The 20,330-nt window shown below is 64.6% G+C and overlaps 2 protein-coding genes across 5 annotated transcripts; both read left to right on the top strand.

The window, feature by feature from the left end:
* The first annotated feature begins 1,000 nt into the window (after positions 1-1,000).
* On the top strand, positions 1,001-15,821 carry TIE1 (tyrosine kinase with immunoglobulin like and EGF like domains 1). Of its 4 annotated transcripts, none has more exons than XM_083846544.1 (23): positions 1,001-1,827; positions 2,281-2,583; positions 5,633-5,743; positions 5,866-6,021; positions 6,129-6,260; positions 6,515-6,655; positions 6,768-6,896; positions 7,265-7,410; positions 7,562-7,706; positions 7,943-8,101; positions 8,277-8,414; positions 8,520-8,810; positions 9,737-10,027; positions 10,586-10,899; positions 11,000-11,210; positions 11,371-11,481; positions 11,564-11,754; positions 11,825-11,938; positions 12,099-12,169; positions 12,386-12,426; positions 12,634-12,730; positions 12,914-13,013; positions 13,201-15,821. In XM_083846544.1, the coding sequence occupies exons 1-23, from the start codon at positions 1,782-1,784 to the stop codon at positions 13,270-13,272; spliced, it is 3,510 nt and encodes a 1,169-aa protein (XP_083702670.1). In that variant the 5' UTR covers positions 1,001-1,781; the 3' UTR covers positions 13,273-15,821. The 4 variants fall into 4 exon arrangements, with proteins under 4 accessions (XP_083702670.1, XP_083702672.1, XP_083702671.1 ...); XM_083846546.1 differs by having other exon boundaries at positions 1,003-1,827; positions 10,586-10,779; XM_083846545.1 differs by having other exon boundaries at positions 1,003-1,827; positions 2,296-2,583.
* Positions 15,021-19,958, top strand: MPL (MPL proto-oncogene, thrombopoietin receptor; the record flags this gene model as incomplete). Its single annotated transcript, XM_083846551.1, is given in 13 exon segments — positions 15,021-15,132; positions 15,135-15,251; positions 16,932-17,061; positions 17,198-17,373; positions 17,540-17,811; positions 17,880-18,036; positions 18,170-18,299; positions 18,568-18,740; positions 18,837-18,979; positions 19,063-19,222; positions 19,320-19,407; positions 19,510-19,597; positions 19,713-19,958. Coding segments are annotated over 13 exon segments (1,947 nt in total). The 3' UTR covers positions 19,914-19,958.
* Positions 19,959-20,330: the final 372 nt, after the last annotated feature.

Raw genomic sequence — 20,330 nt, forward strand, 5'->3', positions numbered from 1 at the left:
GATCTCCCAAAGACGTAGCCCCTCACCTACCCACAGCCCACCAACCAAGGAAGCAATGTAATTCATTTTCCAAGCAAATGTAGGCAGCTGCATCCAGCACCCATCTTTTCGGGGTCTCTCCATCGCTCCCGTCTGGGGTGGCCGATGGCTGTGCTGGCAGGAGCGGGTGGGAGCCGGGCACGGAGGCGGCACGGCAGTGTCCCTGTCCACTGCCATCACTCGGCACTCCTCGGGCCCCCGTATGGCCCCAGAGCGCGCTGTAAATAGTCGGAAGCGGTGAATGGATTTCCCCTTCCTCTCCATGTGTGCTTTAGATTTTTGGCCGGATACAGCATGGGTTCGGGACACACCAAAACACGAGGCTTGCTCCCCAGCAGCCTAGGCTTTCACATGGGAACAACTCGGTGTGCTGCTTGAAAACAGCGTGTGATTGAGCGGGTGAAGATTGCGGCGATTTCCTCGGGAATGCCGTGAATTTACCTGGCTAACAGCCAGTGCCCAGCACCCATCTGAGGCCAGCATGGCCTTGCAGGTCTGGGCAGGCACACGGAGAGGCTGCCGCCGTGTCAGGGCCCAGAGCTTTCCCCTGGGTGTAGCCCAAGGACGGGCGGTTTCTGAAACAGGAAAGAGGGAGACGGGCTGGAAGGCGGTCAAGGAAAGCCAGGCTTTCGGCTGCTTCCAGCTTCCTCCCAGACGTGTTTATGGCCATGTGGAGGGCTTTTTTCTCCCCTCAGCAGCTGCTGCCCTCCTGCTTGGGCTGGCTGGCCGTGTCCTGCTGCAAGGTCTCATCTGGTGCCAAACCAGTCCTCTGCGCCGATATGGGCCTCTGCAGGCAGAGCAGCTTTGCGGTACCCCCTGTGCTGCCACCCAGCCCCGCAGGGACACAGATGGGGCAGGGGATGGTGGCACCCTGTTGGGGCTGCCTGGGGCTGCTCATCTGTTGTACACACCGCAGTACCAAATTCTGGGACATAGAAATGAAGGGGTAAGTGGCAAGGGAAGGAGCAGCGTTAGGACTTCCCTACCAGAAGGGTGTTTGGACACCTCTCAGCCAGCACTGGGGATGGGGGCAGAGGGAGGCTGGATGGCCCGTCTGGACTCATGGTGGCCGAGGAGTCCCGAGCTGTGCACGGCCTCAGCACCGTGGGGCACATCCAGCACAGGGCAGCTCCCGCCCGCGGCTCCTGGAGTCAGGGCTGGCTCCAAACAATGGGTGGAGAGCAGGAAACGCCGCATGGGAAACAGGATTTGGCTCCGCCGCCGCCGCCAGCCGCGGCCCCTTGGCCCCCTTCCTTTCCCTGCTCCACAGAGCCCTTCCCACAGCCGCAGGGGCACACCAAGGGGATGAGGATGCTGCCGCCCGAGCGGGCTCGGGCGTAAGACCCTCACCATCACAGGCGAGGAAGGGGCTGGGACACCACCTAGCCTGGCTGGGGCTCAGCATGGCTGGGGACACCTTGAGCACGCAGCCCTAACCCCAGGGGGAGAGCCCCCACCGGGCAGCCCCTTTGCCAAGCAGCCGGGCAGCTGCTGAGCAGGCGGGGACAAGGGCATCTTCGTCACCATGCCCAGGCTATGAGCCAGAAGAGGGGGTCCTGGCTCCCCCAGACGCCAACCAGCACTACAGGGACAAGATGGGGGGCACAGACAGGGGGCAGGGGTCCTGAGCCCCCGCTCATGTGGATCCTGTAGGCAACTGCCACTGCCGGCTCCATCCCCCGTGGCTGGGGCATGGTGGGGATTTTCTGACCTGTGCCAGATTCAGGACACGCCGCTGGGACATGGAACTCCGAGTTTATCTTCTGCTTCTCTTCCCGTGGCTGGCAGGTAAATCTCCCCTTTCCCTCTGCCCTGGGGGCAGCCCCTTGCTCGGGGAGCTTTGGTGGGACAAGGCAGCCATGGCAGCCCAGTGGTGCTGGTGGAGCAGGGACTCAAGGGGGGCATGGAGGGAGGAAACATCCCTGTGAGATTGGTGGTTTGGAGACCTCGGGTGCTGGCGGTGCCAGCGCTGAGCTGCCCTCCGCTGCATGCCAGCATGGGGCTGGGGCACAGGCAGCGCATGGAACGAGAGGGGGATCCCATTCTGCTGCATGCTTGGCTCACGCAGGGACCTGAGCCCGTGGGGATCTCCAAAAGGAGACTGGAAATTCCCACTGTGCCATGCTGTTGGGTTGGGGGCAAGAAGGTTCTGGAAAAGGGGTGATATTTGGGTTATGGGGGTCTGTCGCTGTGACTGACCTGGGTGGGCCCAAGCCCTGGTCTGGCCATGACGTGCCCCAGTGCTCCCCCCCACAGGGGCCATCCTGGACATCACCCTGATTGCCAACGTGCAGAGCCTGTCCCACTCCGACTTCTTCCTCTCCTGCGTCATGGGCGAGCGTGACGTGAGCTACCTGCAGATTGAGCGGGAGAACAAGATCGTGATGACACACCCCAAGACGGGCTTCCAAAACTACCGCAACCGCAGCAACCACGTCCAGGCCAGGGGCTTCTCCATGCCCGACCTGGTGGGGATCCTGTACTGCATGGGGCGCACCCCGACGGAGCAGGCCCAGGTGGTCTACGTGCACAACAGCCACAACGGTGAGCGGACGGGGCTCTAGGGCAGCGTGACCCAGTCACTGAAGCTAGGTTTGGGATCTGCTGGCGCTGGTGGTAGCAGCTCTCGGGTCAGCAGGCAGCTCTGGTTCTTGTGCAGAACATGGGTGAGGTGGTGGACCACCACCACGAGGTCTTGTCTGGTCAAGCATTGGGCATGAGCAGCAGCCATTTTGATGTTTGTAGGGTGCTGTGGATTAACCCGTAGCATGCAGGAGATGGCACCTGGTGCAATGAAGTAGCGTTTGCACCCCGTGAAGGTACGAGAGGAGAGGGATTTTCAGCTGGAGGAGCGTGGCCTGGCCCCAGGGGTGCTTGGTGGCCTCCTGCCAGGGCGGTGTGTGGGCAGGGCGGCCGGCGGCAGCCGCCTGGGGCGGGAGCGGCGCGCAGGAGCCGGGCAAGGTCCGAGCAGAGGGAAGCTGGAGGAGGTGGGGAGGTCTGGCAATCATCAACCAGGCGGAGGGGCCAGCGGGCAGTGCCAGCCCCAGGGCCATGCTGAGGGGCCCTGGCAGGGCTGGCTCTGCCCCAGCCGGGCTCCTGGGGAGGGCTGGGTGCAGGAGGCAGCATGGGGCTTGTCTCCTGCCCCTGCTCCTCTGCAGGCCCATAGAGCCAAAAGGGCCTCCTCAGGCTGGCCATAATGTCCATGGATCATGGTCTCTGGCACCGCCCTTGCTGACCTCTTCTCGTGGCCCTTGAGACTTCACGGAGCTATTGGGACTGAAATTTTCTGCGATAGGTGTTTTCCTCTGGATGTTTTCTAGCTCTTTGTTAGAAAGATTTGGCTAAAACAACACATTTCCCTGCCTGTGTTAAAATTCAGCTCTACCACACTGTTTTGAGCTGCTCCAGTATCTCAAACTGGGGAACAGACTGCGATAAGGACTGTGCTGCTGGGGCATGAGCATCCTCCAAGGAGCAAGGGCTGGTCTGTGTCCTCCGCCAGGGGTTTGCACTGAAAATGGCAGCGGTCTTATCGGGAACAGAGACGGACGGTCTGGGCAAACAGAGTGCTGGGGAGGTGCTGAGGGAGGAGGGCAGAGTGCTGGGAGGCGGCGAGGGAAGGCACAGGGGTGCACAGGGGACAGGGAGGGCGTGGGCACATTGGAAGAGCACTGCGGTAAGTTAAGGGGGAGAGAGAGGAGCTCTGCACCCCTATATTGCATGGATGAGGTGGTGGCGGGGACGCAGGCTCACTGGTCTGGTCCAAAGCCCCTGCAGGAGTCACAGGTGACCAAAAAGCTGTTGTTGCTCTGTTTAATTTAGAGAAGGAGAAGCTTAGGAAAAAAATGAGGAAGACTGATCAAAGGAAAAAATAACAAAACAAAAAAAATCTTGCCAAGGGAGTGAGGGCTGTATAAAGAAACCACCTTGGAGACTGAAGTGCATATTGTATTGGTTCTCCCTGGGGGGCTGAGCATGCACAAAAGCAGTATTGATAAGCAGCAGGTAGGGAATGCTGTCAGAGGAGAGTTGGTGTCTTCCAAGAGGCTGTGCACAAGTGGGAACATAGGAAAGATTTGAAACTTTGGAAGTGTTGCTGTAAAAGCACAGTAAAACAGACCAAAAAGATCCAAGAAGCAATTTGATGAAGGGTTTAAACCTGACAATAAACTATTTTTTTTAGATATCCAGAGCAGAAAGGTGCCCAGAGAGGCCACTGCAAAAAAATGAAATTATTTTATTTTTGTGTCTGTGAACACAATAGGGAAGTTCAGGAAATTTGTCAGAGGATCTGTCTAAAATTACAGGGCTGATAAGAGAAGACAGGCAATAAATAGCATAAACGAGCAGTGCTGCGTTGCCAGGACCTCTCCTTGGCTTGCATCAGTGCCAGCGGGCAGGCTGCAAGGCTGCTGGTGTGCCACTGGCCTGCGTTACGAGCTCTCTAAGAGGGGACTTGCACCCTCATATAGGAAAATTCCCTTTCAAAGGCAAAGATGCTCATGGGGACCCTGTTTTGCAAGGTTAGATGCTGGGCTCTCACTTGGGGCATTGGACGGAAGGTCCAGAGGCAGGCAGAGCCTCCTGGGCTGCCAGAGAGGGCTGCAGGGGGACGTGCAGAGCTCTGTGAGATGCTGCATGCCTGGGAGCACCACAGAGCCATCAGTTACCTGATGTTATCTCTCCCACTGCAAGCACAAGAGAAAACTGGTAACAGGCAGGTGAAGAGGGGACAAGGAGGTGGTTCCTTGTGCTCCGTGCACAAGGAACTGGGCAGGACCAGGGCTAAATCTGCGTGCCTTTGACAAGAACAAAACCCATGGAAGAGCAATCTCGAGTGTGGCAGAGTGAAAAGAGAGATAAGAGCTGACTCGGGAAGCTGCCGGGCTGCAGGTGGTGCAGGCGGGGAGGCTCTCCTGGGGAATTACCGGGATGCACTCGACCTGCTGTGCCCTTCCCTGGGCGTCCGCGGCGTGTGCCGCTGGCCCACGCTGGGGGCAGGATGCAGGGCTGGATGTGCTCTGCTCCCACCCAGCACGGCCGGTGTCAGGGTGTGCGATCTGGCGCCCTGGGAGCCGGCACCTGAGTGTGCCCTTCTTTGTGTCTGCCCTGGCACGCCCAGGGCTTGGCTTCCCAGTCCTTAACGTATTTATAGCCTGGTTTAAGCTCAAAGCTGCGCTCTGGCTGACTCACAGCATAGCTATGGGAGTTCGTCGCTGTCGCATACCCTGACACTTGGGAAATCAGGAAAACATGGCTGTGCTGTGGCTGAGTGCTCTGCTGCGGGCAGAGGCGGCCGCCGGTCCTGCCCCTCGCTGCCCCTCGCCTGTCTGCAGCCGCTCCGCGACTCCCTGGTCTGGCAGCAAGCAGGGTGTCCCAGGCTGTCACGTCTCCCCAGGCTGCTGCCAGCATCACGGGAGAGCAGGACACCCCGTCCCTGGGCTGACAGCCCTCTTGCAGCTCATCTAGCAGGGGTGCAGATGGGGATGTGCGTGGTGATGACCCCATGGAAAGCTGGGCTTGGGCTGTTTTGGGGTGGCTGGTCCAGGGGTGCCGGAGCTGCCCTCAGCCTGCTCCTCCTCCTCCTCCGCAGCCCACCTCTTCCCGGTGAGGGCCACGCAGTCCGTGAACATCGCCGAGACGGCCACCTTCTCTGCCAGGGTCCTCAAGAGGAAGGAGACGGACGTTATGTGGAAAAGAAATGGCAAGTGGCCCCGCAGCAGGGCTGCTCCCACACGGTGCCTTGCGCCAGCCCCGCTGCCAGCCCCGTTCACTCCCCCACCCCAGGGTGCCGGTGTCCCCAGGTCACCCTCTGTCCCCTCGCAGGTACCTACTACCAGACCACGGACCGGGGCGAGGTGCGGGGCGACCTCTTCACCCTGACCCTCCCCAACGTCAGCGTGAGCGAAAACGGCGTCTACAGCGCCACGTTCATGGGGGACAGCCCTCTGTGGAGTGCCTTCTACAGACTGATCGTGAGAGGTGAGCAGGGCCGGGGAGGTGGCACCCCGCTGTCCCTTCCTGTCCCACAGGGACACGTGGCCCTGCTAGACCAGTGCCACCCCACGGCCCCTCTGCTCTCCCCGCAGCATGCACCGCAAAGAAGTGGGGACCGTCCTGCGAGAAGGACTGTCCCGACTGCCTGAACGGGGGCGTCTGCCATGACCACGTCGGTGAATGCATCTGCCCTCCCGGCTTTACGGGCACCCGCTGCGAGAGAGGTAGGGCACCCAGCTGCCTCTGCCCGGCGGGGATGAGCTGTGCCCGGGGGGTTCCCTGCTGCACCCCCAGATCCAGGCACCACGGCCAGAAACTGTGTCTGCATCCCCAGCCCCCTGCTTCTCGAGCAGGACCATCCACCTCCTCAGGACAAGCTTTGGGGTGGGGGCTCCTTGCCTGCTTGGGGTGGTGATGGGGGGCTTCAGGACCCCAAGCTGGCACCACGCTGTGCACAGGCAAACTGCTTGTTTTCCAGCCTGTCGGGAAGGCCAATTTGGCCGCAACTGCCAGGAGACGTGCCAGAGAGCCCAGGGCTGCAGAGGGCTGAGCTTCTGCCTGCCGGACCCCTACGGCTGCTCCTGCGCCTCAGGGTGGAGCGGCTCCCGCTGCAACCAAGGTACGGGGATGTGGGCATCTGCCACCCGGCCCTGCCTGGGGGTCCCTGCCCCGGCGTGGGACCACCGGCACACCGTGGCTGGGGATAGCAGTGAGCATTTCTCTTCCCGCAGCCTGTCCCCCGGGATACTACGGCCCCGACTGTGCTCTGGGCTGCGCCTGCCGGAACGGGGGCAGCTGTAACCGCTTCAGCGGCTGCGTCTGCCCCGCGGGCTGGCACGGGCAGCACTGCGAGAAGTCAGGTGAGGCTGGCGCGGGGCTGCAACGGGTCTCTGTCCCCTGCAGGGGGGCTCCAGCTCCTTCCTCGCTGGGGACATGGTGGGAGCTGGTGCCAGCCTATGCAGCTGGGTGGGCAGCCCGCCTTGCTGGCAGAAATTGCCCCCAGCCCCATGGAAACCAGGGTGCTGAGCTGCAAGGGTAGTGTGTACTCCGGCTCTCATGAATTAGCTGTGCCGAGAGCATCGCTGGGCCTGGAGCATGGGGAGGGATCTGGGATGGACCCCACTGCTCAGCACTGGCTCCACTGCAGATGTGACTGGGGAAAGGTCTGAGCATCTCCTGTACATGGGGCAAAGCACGACCAGCCCTAACGCTGATTTCTCCGCACCAGACCGCTTCCCCCAGATCATCAAACTGGCCTCGGAGCTGGAGTTCAACCTGGGCTCGGAGCCCATCATCAGCTGCGTGGCCACCGGCAACCCGCTGCCCGCGAGCGACGGCGTGGAGCTGCGCAAGGCCGACGGCACTGTGCTCAAGGTACCGCACACCGCCCCGCGTCCACCCCGTGTCCTCGCCCCGCCGTCATCCCTGGGCATCGGCACGTGTTGCAGGCTCCCCCAAAATCAGCGGTCTCCCCGCTGGCGTGGGCTGCCGCAGGGAGTGATGGATGGCTCCTCTGTGCCCACAGCTGGTCAAAGCCATCATCGAGCCGGGGCAGATCACCTGCGAGTTTCAGGTGCGGCGCCTGATGAAGGACGACGCGGGGCTCTGGGAGTGCAGGGTCTCCACCACCGGGGGCCAGGACAGCCGGAAAGTCAAGGTCAACATCCGAGGTGAGGGATGAGTGGAGGTGCTGGGGCATGGTGTGGCAATGTGAGCCCCCTGCTGGACTAGATGCCGCCCATCATGTGTCACAGTGCCAGCAGACAGGTTTGGGTGGTGATAAGACACTTGTTGGGGTCCTCCCTTCCCTGACAGTGCTGGAAAGAGCCGAGAGTGGTGGATGTCCCCACACTCTGCTCCTCATTGCTCCTGGTCCCACTCATATTGTTCCTTCCTTCACACCCAGTGCCCCCAGCGCCCCTGAGCCCCCCCCGGCTGCTGGCCAAGCAGAGCCGCCAGCTCGTGGTGTCACCTGTGGACTGCTTCTCTGGCGACGGACCCATCGTCTCCGTCAAGCTGCTCTACAAGCCCAAGGACGACACCTCAGTGTGGTCCTCTATTGTGGGTATGTGCCTGTCCTCACAGGTAGGACCTGGTGGAGGGGTCTGGGGCGGGCAGAGGTCTCCATCCCGCTCAGCAGGACCCCCTGGGACCCTCTGTGGTGATGCCGAGGAGGACACCGATGGTGGGGCAGGTTGTGGGTGGGGGGCATGGCTTTGACATGTCCTCTTTGCCAACAGTTGACAACAGCGAGAACATCACCCTGATGAACCTCCGGCCGGTGACTGCCTATGTTGTCAAGGTGCAGCTGAGCCGGCCGGGGGACGGCGGGGAGGGCAGCAAAGGACCTGAGGCCGTCATGGTGACCGAGTGCCTAGGTGGGCCCCCGTCCCTCTGACCCCAAATCTGACCCTACATGGCACGGGGTCCGCCAAGCCTCAGGGCTGGCACGTGGTCACTTTTCGCTGCCTTTTTGTTCACAGAGCCCACAGTCAAGCCCGTGATTGAAGGCTGGTCCATCGAGGAGAAAAACACACTTCATGTCAACTGGAAATTGCCAAGTAACCACGAGCCGGCACATGGGTTCATCGTCCATCTCTTTGACTCTGCGAGGCGGCTGGTCTGGGAGAAAAACATCACGTCCATCTCCGTGCTCTCCGCCCGCATCGCAGACCTGGAGTTCAACAAGGAGTACGGGCTGGAGGTGCTGGTGTACCACTGCACCAGCCTGGGGCCCCCCTCCGACCTCTACAAGGTCATGATCAACAGCAAAGGTGGGCACCGCGCGGGGCCAGGCGCAGGCACGCTCCCCCCAGAGCATGGGGGGCTTTAGGGGAGCCATCTCCTACCTGCACCTCATGGAGAAAGGGGGAGGAAACAGGGAGGTGAAGTGCAGTAACGTGTGATGCCTGCAGACAGATCTGTCCTCTGTGCCCTCGCCCAAGCCTTGCTGGGCTTGCCTACACTTGCTGCCCTTACAACACCCTGTAGCGACAAGTTCCTCAATGTAACTATTCCGTGTAAAGAAAAAAAACATTTCCTTTTGTTTGCTTTCACCCCAGTGATCTCACTGGGTGGTCACGTCCCGTCAGCCTGGCCAACCCTTCTGGCAGACGAGGGGGAAGGAGCGCACAAGGTGTGACTTCAGTGAGGTTCAGCGCAGCCTGGTACCAGCTGGGAAGGCTTCTTGCGTGTCAGGCCCGGGGGATGTAGTGCTCCCTCTGCTCTGTGCTTGTGAGAGCTTCGGGTAATTGTGGGATGTGTGCTTTAGGATGTGGGCAAGGCTCAGAGGAGGAAGTGGGAAAGATAAAAAAACATCATCTGTGAGGAAGGGTTGAAGAAAGGAAATATCCCAAGAGGTGTTCAGTACAGAGACATCTAGCTTGAGGGTGCCTGAGGCTGGGAAAAGGTGGTGCAGCCCTGTCCTGCTGTTCTACCCTCCCATCCCCACCCACTTCTGGCCACCGCTGGAGGCAGGACACCAGGGAGGTGGTCTGACCCAAGGGGCAGATCCAGGGAAGAAGGTGAGACTGAAAGGTGGCTGGAAAGCCAGCTCCCAGCCCACACAGGGTCACCAGGAAGGGGACAGTGACCAGCTGCTGCTCGTGGCAGCAAAGAGATGGACGAGAGGTCCAGCGCTCAGCCCCTGCAGCACTGGGAGCCCCATGCCGGGACTGACGCTCTCCTCTCCTCCTCCCAGGGCCCTCCTCCCCACGGTCACTGTCAGCAGAGTCCGTGTCCGACACGGCCGTCAGGCTCTCCTGGCAGGTCCCCGAGTACCCCAACGGGGGCATCACCAAGTACATAGTGGAGCTGCAGCAGGTGGGGGGCACCAGCGAGCCCCAGTGGATTGACACCGACAACGGCGCCGAGACCACCAAGACCGTCGGGGGCCTCAACGCCAGCACCACCTACCAGTTTCGTGTCCGGGCCAACTCCCACGTCCCGGGGGAGTGGAGCCACCCTGTGAAAGCCAAGACCCTGGGGGACGGTGAGTGGGGTGTCCCCGGGGCTGCACCACAGCCCCTCGGCAGGAGGTGTCACCTCCGCAGCCCCACCGCTGACCTGCCGTGCCCTGCTGCCCACCTCGCCCCAGGAGCTTGGGGCTCTCTGCTGGAGCTCGGTGTCAGTGTCTGGGTCAGCAGAGAGGCCGGGCTGCTCGTGGTAACCTCTGGAGCAGCAACCCAAGCCCAAACACTTGTGTATGTCTTCAGACCTCCTACTCCTGAGCAGGTTCTGGGTGGCTCTGCCTTGGTCAGAGGCTGACACGGTGTGCAAGGGGCAGGACAGAGGTGGCACAAAAGGGGCTGGTGGCTGTGGAAACACAGGGAGGAACCAGAGCTGGTTGCAGGTCGAGGAACCGATGAGTTTTCTGGCAGGGTCCAGGCAGTACCCGCCTCCCCCTGTGCCGCTGGGAGCTGGGGGTGGGCTCTGGTGCCTTCATGGGCTCCCATGATGCTGGGACAGGGCCGAGGTCTCGGTGCTCAGCCATCCGTGCAGCCCCACCATGCAGGGCTCAGCCGTTGACCTCCCTCCCTCCTCTCGGCAGGAGCACTGAGCGTGCCGCCCAGCCTGGGCAGCCAGGGCACCGAGCAGTCAGGAATAGACCAGCAGCTGCTCTTGGCCATCGTCGGCTCCGTGTCCGTCACCTGCCTCACCATCCTCTTTGCCCTCCTGGCGCTCTTCCTCATCAAGAAGAACTTTTTCCACCGGCGCCGCACCTTCACGTACCAGTCTGGCTCGGTGAGTGCCGCCTGCCCCGCCAGGACGGTGTCCCCAGCTCCCCACGTCCCAGCCCGATCCAGGTCACGCTCCGTAGCCTCCAGTCCGGACGCAGCCAGGCCTCACCTCCACGTGGAGAGGGTGCGGAGCCCACCCTTGCCCATGACGCCTGCCCTGCCGGCCCCGCCGCGGGGCAGAGGGGTGCCCGGTGCCCCTAACCTCACCTGCTCCCGTCTGGCAGGGCGAAGAGACCATCCTGCAGTTCAACTCGGGGACCCTGACGCTGACGCGCCGGCCCAAGCCGCAGCCCGAGCCCCTCAGCTACCCCATCCTGGAGTGGGAGGACATCAAGTTCGAGGATATGATCGGGGAGGGGAACTTCGGGCAGGTCATCAGGGCCATGATCAAGAAGGATGGCTTGAAGATGAACGCAGCCATCAAGATGCTGAAGGGTGAGTGCTGCAGTGGGTTGGGCAGGGCAGAGGGCGTGGGGGGACACGGCTGGGTCTTGAGCAGCACTCGGGGCTGAGGAGGGGCGGGAGATGCCCATGGAGGAGCAGAGGAAGGGTTGCTCCTGTAGGACCGAAGAGTGCATCCCTGCTTTGCTTCCAGAGTTTGCCTCAGAGAACGACCACCGTGACTTTGCCGGGGAGCTGGAGGTGCTGTGCAAGCTGGGCCATCACCCCAACATCATCAACTTGCTGGGGGCCTGTGAGAACAAGGGTGAGGGCTGTCCCCTGCTCCCTGCTGGGTGTTCCCTGGTCCTGGGGACAGCCCCACGAGCCCTGCCTCCTCCTGCCCGCAGGCTACCTGTACATTGCCATCGAGTATGCCCCCTACGGAAACCTCCTCGACTTCCTCCGCAAAAGCCGAGTCCTGGAGACCGACCCGGCCTTTGCCAAGGAGCACGGCACCGCGTCCACCCTCACCTCCCAACAGCTCCTCCAGTTTGCTTCGGACGTGGCCAAGGGGATGCAGTACCTGAGCGAGAAGCAGGTACGTCCCGGGGATACAAGGGCAGGGGCGTGCTCCCATGCCGTCATGGCTCACTGCTGGCCTCTCTCAGTTCATCCACAGGGACCTGGCAGCCAGGAATATCCTGGTGGGAGAAAACCTGGCCTCCAAGATCGCTGACTTTGGCCTCTCCAGAGGGGAGGAGGTCTACGTGAAGAAGACGATGGTGAGGCAGGGGCTAGGGGACTCCATGGGGCCTGCACGGATGCGGTGGGCAGGACCCCCTGGCAGCGGGAACACCCCACCATGCTGGGACCAGCTGGATGCCAGCTGCCCACACCTCCCTCCATCGGATGTCCCCTGACAGTCACCCTCCGTTTCCCCAGGGCCGCCTGCCAGTTCGCTGGATGGCCATCGAGTCGCTGAACTACAGCGTGTACACCACCAAGAGCGACGTGTAAGTCCACAGACACTGGGGTCGGGGCACAGCCATGGCCACCTCTGTCCTTCCAGGGCAGCGGGTACATCCCTGGGGAGCTGCGGGCTCTGCCCAAGCCCTGTTTGCCCTCCTGGCCCCATCCAGTCCCACCACAAACCCCGTCTGCTCGTCCCTGTACTCACGAGTGGGACGCTGCCGCTGGCTCTGTCCCAGCCTCACCTCCTGCTGTTTCAGGTGGTCGTTTGGCGTCCTGCTCTGGGAGATCGTCAGCTTGGGTAAGGCTCCTCCTTGTCCACTCTGCCTGCTTGGGTCCCTGCAGGTCTGCAGAGCCCTCGTCCTGCTGCAGCCCTGGAGGGGACAACCCAAAGGGGCGGTGGCCGGGGGCCTGGGCACTGTCCCAGGGACAGGGTGGACATCACCGTGTGGGTCCTCCCCGGGGCTCTGGGTCAGGGGGATGAGGACACGTGTGTCTGTGGCCGCAGGGGGGACTCCGTACTGCGGGATGACGTGTGCCGAGCTCTACGAGAAGCTGCCCCAGGGCTACCGCATGGAGAAGCCCCGCAACTGTGACGACGAGGTGTAAGTGGGCAGAGCGCCCTGCGTCCCCCCCCCACTCCTGGGGGCAGCTCCTGGCCGGTCCCCTGTGCACCCCAAACCTCCTTCCCCTTGCTTTAGCCTCCCACCTGCTCCTCCCCATCTCCCCCAGCAGCTTTTCCACCCGCTCCGCTGCGCGCACGCTGACCGCCCGGGCTCTGTCCCCAGGTACGAGCTGATGCGGCAGTGCTGGCGTGACCGCCCCTACGAGCGGCCGCCCTTCGCCCAGATCTCCATGCAGCTCATCCGCATGCTGGAGGCCCGGAAGGTGAGTGGGAGCGGGGCACAGGGGGGCCACCCGCCCTCCATCCCTGCGCGAACCCACCAAGAGCACCCCAACATCTCCCCCGGGCAGCTCTGCGGGCTCCAGCCCCGTGCCCATGAGCAGCGGGTGCGGGAGGGAGCGGGGACGGGGACACCGTCACGTCCCGCTCCTGACTCGGGTTCCCACGCAGGCCTACGTGAACATGGCCCTGTTCGAGAACTTCACCTACGCAGGGATCGATGCCACCGCCGAGGAGGCGTGAGGCTGCGCCCGGCTCCACGCCGCAGGGGGACAACGCTGGCCCCCAGGCTGCTGGGACAGCACTGCGGGGACAAGAGGCTGCCTGTCCCCGCCGGGTGACAGCGGCCCAATGCCGGTGGCACCTGCAGAGAGTGTCCTCCTGGCAGCAGGACGGGGCCATCCCCTTGGGGTACCTCCCCGCGTGCGTCAGCAGTACTGGCACGGCACCGACACTGCTGGAGGACACGCGAGGATGGCCCCGAAGGACAATCGCCAGCTGCATGTAGCACAGAGGGCAGGAGAGGGGCTCTGTCCCCAGGAGCCAGGGGTTGCCGCAGCCGTGGCAGGACACAAATACCTGAATTTTGGGGTGAGAGAAGGAAGCAGAGTCCTGGCAGCTCCCTGCCCTGCAGCTCTCAGCATACTCTGGTGCCAGCGGGGCTGCGAGCATCGCTGCCGGCGTGGGACACGGCAGCCCTGGCACAGGAGGAAGCACTGTGCAAGGCCTCCAGCTCGGCACTAGCCCCTCAGAAATCAACAGCTATGCTTTATGGTCAATAAACACAGTGCAACGGACAGCCGGCTCTGGCGGAGCGGAGGGTGTCTGCTGCTCTGCTGCTGCAGCAGTGACTTCTGTCACCATTCTGGTCCTCTGCCCCAGATCCCAGTGTCCCCTCAGCTGGCTCTCCGTGGGGACGAGGCTGGTCCCCCAGCTTGTCCCCATGCAGCAGCGCATGTCCCCGGGCACTGCTGGCACCCACCTGCGTATCAATGCCATTTTGATTTCCCATTCTGGCCTCCAGTGCTATTTGGTGTCAACTGCAGCCATCAGTGAGCATCTTTTAGGTTGGACATTAGGAGGAACTTCTTTACAGAAAGGGTTGTTGTTTTTGGTGTTGAGTCACCATCCCTGGAGGTCTTTAAAAGACGTTTAGATGTAGAGCTCAGTGATATGGCTTAGCGGAGGACTTGTTAGTGTTAGGTCAGAGGTTGGACTCGGTGATCTTGGAGGTCTCTTCCAACCTAGGTGATTCTGTGATTCTCTGATCTCTGCTCCATCACTGAGGTGCCCAGTGAAAAGGTGACCAGGACCAGCCCCTGCAGGCAGCCTGGTGCAGTGTGCCCCTCATTGCACCGAGGGGGCTGCTGCTGGGAATGGCACATGGGGCAGCATCACCAGCCGTGCCGAAACCAAGTTTCAGGGGTTTTTTTTGAGTTTTGAGTGTTTTTGCCTCTCTGACTGCAAAGCCCAGTCGCCGGATAGAGAAGGAAGTGGGATTGGTTTGACAAAACTTGACTGTGACAAACTGGTGCTGGCTGTTCCCCCCCTTCCCTCCGTGCCCCCGGGCTGGCAGTGCTGCCCCCATCCCCTGCGGGGTAAGGAGATGCCGACCCCCCCGTGGCATGGTGTGGACGTGTGCCAGCAGCTGCCCAGCCCTGGATGGTGCTGCAAGGCAGAGCGGGTCCGTGCAGAGCTGCAAGGGGCAGCGTGGGGTGGGATGGAGCCGGAGCCGCTGCCCTGTGCCCCACGCTCCGACATGCCAGCAAGGACACGGGTGTCACGGAGCACCCAGCAGCCTGCCCAGCCCCGAGCAGGGGCCTCCCTGCTTTCTCAGGGGTTGTTTTTCTTCCCACCCCGGCCTCCCGGCGTGCCGGTAGCCACAAGGGCAGGACGTGCCGCCTATCTGATGGGAGCAGTCTCTCTTGGCACTGCGGCTGGCGGCGGAGGGGCCGCGGCACGGTGGTTTTGGGCACGGGGAAGTGCTGGCGATGGGGCGGGGGGAGCCTCCAGCCAGGCTTCCTGAGCAGCACAGCCGACACTTCCCAGATAAAGGTATCGCCCCGAGGAGCCGCGGCAGCAGCCGGGGCCCCGGGAAGCACCAAGCACAGCACGCGGGATGGCGGCCTGCCTGCCCCAGGGCTGGCTGCCCTCGCTGCTCGCCGTGGTCCTGCTGAGCCTCCGCAGCCCCGCAATGGCCCCCGAGCTGGTGACATCCCAAGGTAGGACCTGGGGGCCTTTTTAACCCCCCAGGAGGGCCAGAGGGGAGCTGGCATGCTGGCCTGGCAGGGTGCAGCGAGACCCCCCGCAGCAGGCAGGAAGGTGTGGGATTGGGGAGGGGGCAGCCGGGTGTGCTCGGGGTGGGCGGTGGAGCCCCCACTCACACGTGGGGCACCTCCCTCACTGCAGAAAGGACCTGGCAGCTCTAAGGAACGGTTTTGGGGTGGCAGCTGCCAGCCGTGTGGCATCATGTTGCTGCACAGGGTCTCCCGATGACAAGGACTGAGCAAAGTCCCAGGGCACGGCTCTGCACCGCAGCACAGCAGCAGCACTGCTGGCTCACCGCGATGCTCCTGCGCCAGCCTCGCAGCACGCAGCTCTGAGCGCCGTGACCTTACCTCCCCGGTGGGATGCTCCCACCCAGCCCTGAGCTGGCCCCACCGGGCTCCCTGGTGCTTTGCAGCCCGCTGCACAGCTCTGTTAGCCTCAGGTCCATCCACGTGGCCTTTGAGCCCCTCCGTAGGTCTTCTAACCCTTTCTGTAACACCATAAAAAGCATTAACTGAACAGAACTGTTGATCTCGTGCCTCATCTTTTCACGCCCACCCAAGGTCTCTGCCCATCCTACTACAGCAGGCGCTGGAGCACAATTTAAGTTGCTCCTATAGGGGCAGTGGGAGGAAAGGGTTTGGGATCATCCTCTGCCTGAAGCCTCCACACCCCGACACCACTGCAGCGCTGCCAGCGCGATGTCTGAGGGCGCTCCGTGCCGGCTGCAGAGCTGAGCAGTGAGCTTTCCTAGGAAACTGCCTGCACTGAGCAAAGATGCTCTGGTGCCGCAGCGCCGCGGGCTGCAGCCGGAGCAGGGGGACGCGGGTCTCCGTGCCACCAGGCTGCAGGGACCCGGCCACCCTGTCCCATGTCCCATCCCGTCCCCCAGGGCTGGGGAAGGTGCGGTGCTGGCAGGAGGCCAGAGCAGGCCTGGGGGGGCCGGGAGGGTGCGAAAAGGGAAGAGCAGGTAGGAGGGAGGCTGGCGGGGAGCGGCTGTGGTCTGCGGCCAGGGGACGTGGGCTGGGGGAGGAAGGCGATGCTGAGCTGGGAAAGGAGGAACAGGGCCAGGGGTCAGGGCAAGGTAAGGGGCAGGGAGAGCGAGGGGACACCTGGCAAAGACATCGGGGGACTGTGGTACTCTTATGGTGACTCCCTTCTCCTGGAGAGGGCTCAGCAGGCATCGCAGGGGTGCGACGCTCCAGTTTACCCCTGCAACAAAAGGGAGGAAGCGGTGCAGAGACACAGAGCCCCCCACAGACCCCGGGCTGGGGCTGACACCCCCCCCCCCGTGCACAGAGCCGTGTGCCCCCACGCCAGCCCCCAGGCCCCTGGGGCGCTGCTCCTCCTTATCGCACTTCCGCGCGCCTTCCGGCGTGAGCAGGGCAGGGGTGCTTCCCGCTGATCTCCAGGGCCGGGCCGAGCCCCCTGCGACCGCAGGGCTATTTCGGGATGGTTGTTTGTCCCGAAGGACCCTGCATGCTGGGGAGGGGGGAGCGGGGCTGCCAGCCCAGGTCACGGTGATGTGCGCGTCCCTCCCCACGGTGCCACGCTGGCAGGGGCTCAGGTGGGATGGGGACGTGTTGGGGACAGTGCTGTGCCTGGGGGTGCCTTCATGCCCACCCTCCTGCCAGACGCTGCGCTGCTGGAGGAGGTGCGCGAGGACATCCTCTGCTTCTCCCGCTCCTTTGAGGACCTCACATGCTTCTGGGATGAGGAAGAGGAGGCGAGGGGGATGAGCCACTTCTACTACTGGTACAGCAGGTAGGACGTGGCGGGGACGTGGCCCGGCCTGGCACACGGAGTGCTGTTGGGTGACACCTCGGTGCCATGCCCCAGATCCCCTCTCCTCTACCTGGCCCCAGCCACGGGGTGCTGGAGGACCCCATCTGTTCCTCAGGGACGTGCCCACGGCGTGCGCAGTTTCCACGCAGCGCCGCGAGGCCGGCGGGACGCGGCACGTCTGCGCCTTCCCCAGCCAGGACGTGCGGCTCTTCACCCAGCTCCACGTCCTCGTCCTGGACGCCGCCACCAACCAGACCAGGCACCAGCGGGAGCTCAGCGTGGACGTGGTGGGTGAGTCCCCCCCGCGGCACAACACCAGGGCACCGGGACCATCCCTGCACCTGGGTCCCTTCTCCCTGCCCGCGAGGGGCTGGCAGCACCTTGTGCCTCAGCAGGGCCGGGGGTGCCCGTGCCGGGGCTGCCGCAGGAGGGGAACGCCACGGCACGTTCCCCGCAGGTCTCATCGCCCCCCCGGTGAACGTCAGTGCCCGCTGGGCCGGAGCCACGGGGCAGCTCCACGTGTCGTGGCAGCCACCACTCCCTGACTACCCAAACTTCTTCCTCTACGAGGTGCGCTACAGCGCCGCGAGCCCTGCGGGGACGCCCCACGGCACAGCGTGGGACCCCGGCAAGCAGCACACCGGGGACAGGGACCCCCCCACCCATCTGAGCAGCAGCACCCACCCGCCCACGGCCCGGGGAGCCGCAGCCTCCCCGCGAGCAGGGCAGGTAGGTACAGGGGCCGGGGGGCTCGGGGGCCACAGCGGCCCCCCCAAAGCCTCACGCCTCTCCTGCAGGGGCTGGTGCAGGCCGACACCTGGGTGGTTCTCCAGCACCTGCGGCCGGGGGTGAGGTACCACATCCAGGCGCGCACCAAGCCCGACGGCACCTCCATGGACGGCGTGTGGGGGCCCTGGTCGCAGGCGGTGGCCGCGGAGACACCCCACTCCTCCGGTGAGCGGCCGGGGGCTGCCAAGCGCCCACACCCGGGAGTAGGTCCTGGGGGAGGTGAGGCGCAGCAGCTGGGTTTTGGGGGGCCAGGGCAGGGGAAGCAGCCCCCTCCCTGCCCCGGCTCTCGCCTGCCCAGGGGACATCGGGCTGTGCTGCAGCACCCCTGACCTGCAGCACGTGCGCTGCGAGTGGAGCTGGGACCCCGCGGAGCACAGCAGCTCCCACGAGCTCTTCTACCAGGAGACTCCACGTGGGGCTGGCATAAGGTGAGGGGCACGGCGGGGATGCAGCAGTGTCCCATGTCCCGCACCATGCCACCAGGCACCGTGCCCTGCTCCGCCAGCATCAGCCTCGCACCTCCCCGCCGCCTCCCCCAGCCACGCTGCTGCTCCGACCCCGACTTTCCTGGGCAAGAGCAGGAAGGAGCAGCGCCGGCTGGGGGACAGGGGGCTCTGCCCCAGAGCAGGGCTGGCAGAGGGTGAGGGCAGCGGTGCCACCAGGGCAGGGCTCACAGGCTGCCCGCTCACCGCGCAGGGAAGATACGTGGCAGCGGTGCCAGGAGGCCAGCGTGGGGATGCAGGGAGCCCACACCTGTACCTTCCAGCCCAGCAATGACAGCGCCATCGCCGTCCTGGTGAACGTCACCCGGCCCCACGTGCTGCCCAGGCTCAGCTACTTCAAGGAGCCCTTCTGGCTGCACCAGGCCGGTCAGTCCCAGCTCCGACACGGCCCCGGCCCTTGCTCGGATGCTGGGCACAGGGTGCCGGGGTAGGGTGCCAGTAACACGCCCCCCGTCCCTGCAGTGCTCACGGAGGCCCCGCAGCTGGTGGAGGCGGCGGTGGCACAGGGCCAGCTGAGCCTGCGGTGGCTGCCGCCCCTGGAGGAGCTGGCGGAGCAGCTGGATTACCAGGTCCGCTACGCCGCCGAGAGCAGCCCCGACTGGAAGGTAACACACAACACACAGGCCGGCGCCCCCGGAGCATTCGGGTGCCCGCGCAGCCCCGTCCCCAGCCGGGCTCTGCCCCGCAGGTCCTGCAGGTCCCGCGGGCGGCCAGGGGAGAAGTCCTGGACCTGCGGCCGGGCGCCCGCTACCGTGCCCAGGTGCGGGCCCGAGCCGGGGGGCCGCGGTACCAGGGCAGCTGGAGCGCCTGGTCCAAAGCCGTCGTGGTCGACGCCTCGGCCGACGCCGGTAAGGGTGCGGGAGGCGTGCTGAGCAGCGCGGGGCTGGGGGTGCGATGGGGCCCTGGGGTGCGCCCAGCACCACCCCCGCTGCTCCCCCGAGGCAGGCTGGATCATCCCGAGCGTGACGGTGCTGCCGCTGGTCTTCGCGGGAGCGCTGCTGGGGCTGCGGTGCACCTTCCCCTCCCTCTACAGGTAAGGCCGGGCCGGGCAGCGGGGGCAGGGCCCGTGCCGGGGGCAGCGCGGTGCCTCGCGGCGGGGGCCTGCCCTCGACGCCCGCCTCCTCCCCGCGCTCAGCAGCGTGAAGCAGCGGCTGTGGCCGCCCGTCCCCGACCTGCACCGCGCCCTGGGCAGCTTCCTGCAGGACGGCGGCAAGCAGGGGCAGGTGAGGGACGGGACGGGACGGGACGGGACGGGACGGGACGGGGGCGGGGGCGGGACCCCCCCGGCACCCCCCAGCCGCCGGGGCCGCCCCGAGCCCTGCCGTCCGCCCCCCGCAGGCCTTCTACAAGCAGCCGCCGGAGGAGGCGGTGCTGCCCTGCCTGCTGGAGGTGCTGCCCGCCCCGCCGGGCGCCCTCACACCGCCGACGTCGGAGCCCGCCGCCGGCCGGCCGCTGCCCCGCGCCGGGGCGCCCAGCACCGACATCGCCAACCAGTCCTACCTGCTCGTCAGCGGCTGGGAGCCGCGCGGGCCGCCCTGAGCCCCCCCCCACCCCCCCCATAAACGACAGCGACCGCTGCACCGCCACCCCGCCTCCTCCTTCCTTCGCGCCGCCCCCCGCAGCGACAGCGCGCCCCTCCCACCCCGTCCCCCACCACCCACCGACTGCCGAGCTGGGAGGAGGCCCGCCCCCTTTTCCCCGCCCACTTCGCCGCGGCTCGACCAATGGCGGCGCGGCGCGCGGGAGGGGTCGCCATGGCGACGGGCGGCGGTTTGGGTTTGAAAGGGCCAATGGGGGGGGGGGGAGGGGGTTTAAGGGCTGAGGGGAGCGGCGGGGCGCGAGGCGCGAGCGGAGTTGGAGCTGAGGTGAGGGGACGGGACTGGGGGGACCCTGAGGAGGGGCCTTTGGGGGGGCCCCTGAGGGGCCGGGGGGGCCCTGGAGCGGGGTCCCTGGGGC

This window comes from Anser anser, assembly GCF_964211835.1.
Source record: "Anser anser genome assembly, chromosome: 8".
Taxonomy (NCBI): Eukaryota; Metazoa; Chordata; class Aves; order Anseriformes; family Anatidae; genus Anser; species Anser anser.

What these genes read in the sequence shown, in the direction of transcription:
- TIE1 (XM_083846544.1), top strand. Translation starts at nt 1,782, where the DNA reads ATGGAACTCCGAGTTTATCTTCTGCTTCTCTTCCCGTGGCTGGCAG. An exon ending in CCGACGGCACTGTGCTCAAG is followed by an intron (nt 7,411 to 7,561) that starts GTACCGCACACC and finishes CTGTGCCCACAG; the next exon opens with CTGGTCAAAGCCATCATCGA. An exon ending in AGTACCTGAGCGAGAAGCAG is followed by an intron (nt 11,755 to 11,824) that starts GTACGTCCCGGG and finishes GGCCTCTCTCAG; the next exon opens with TTCATCCACAGGGACCTGGC.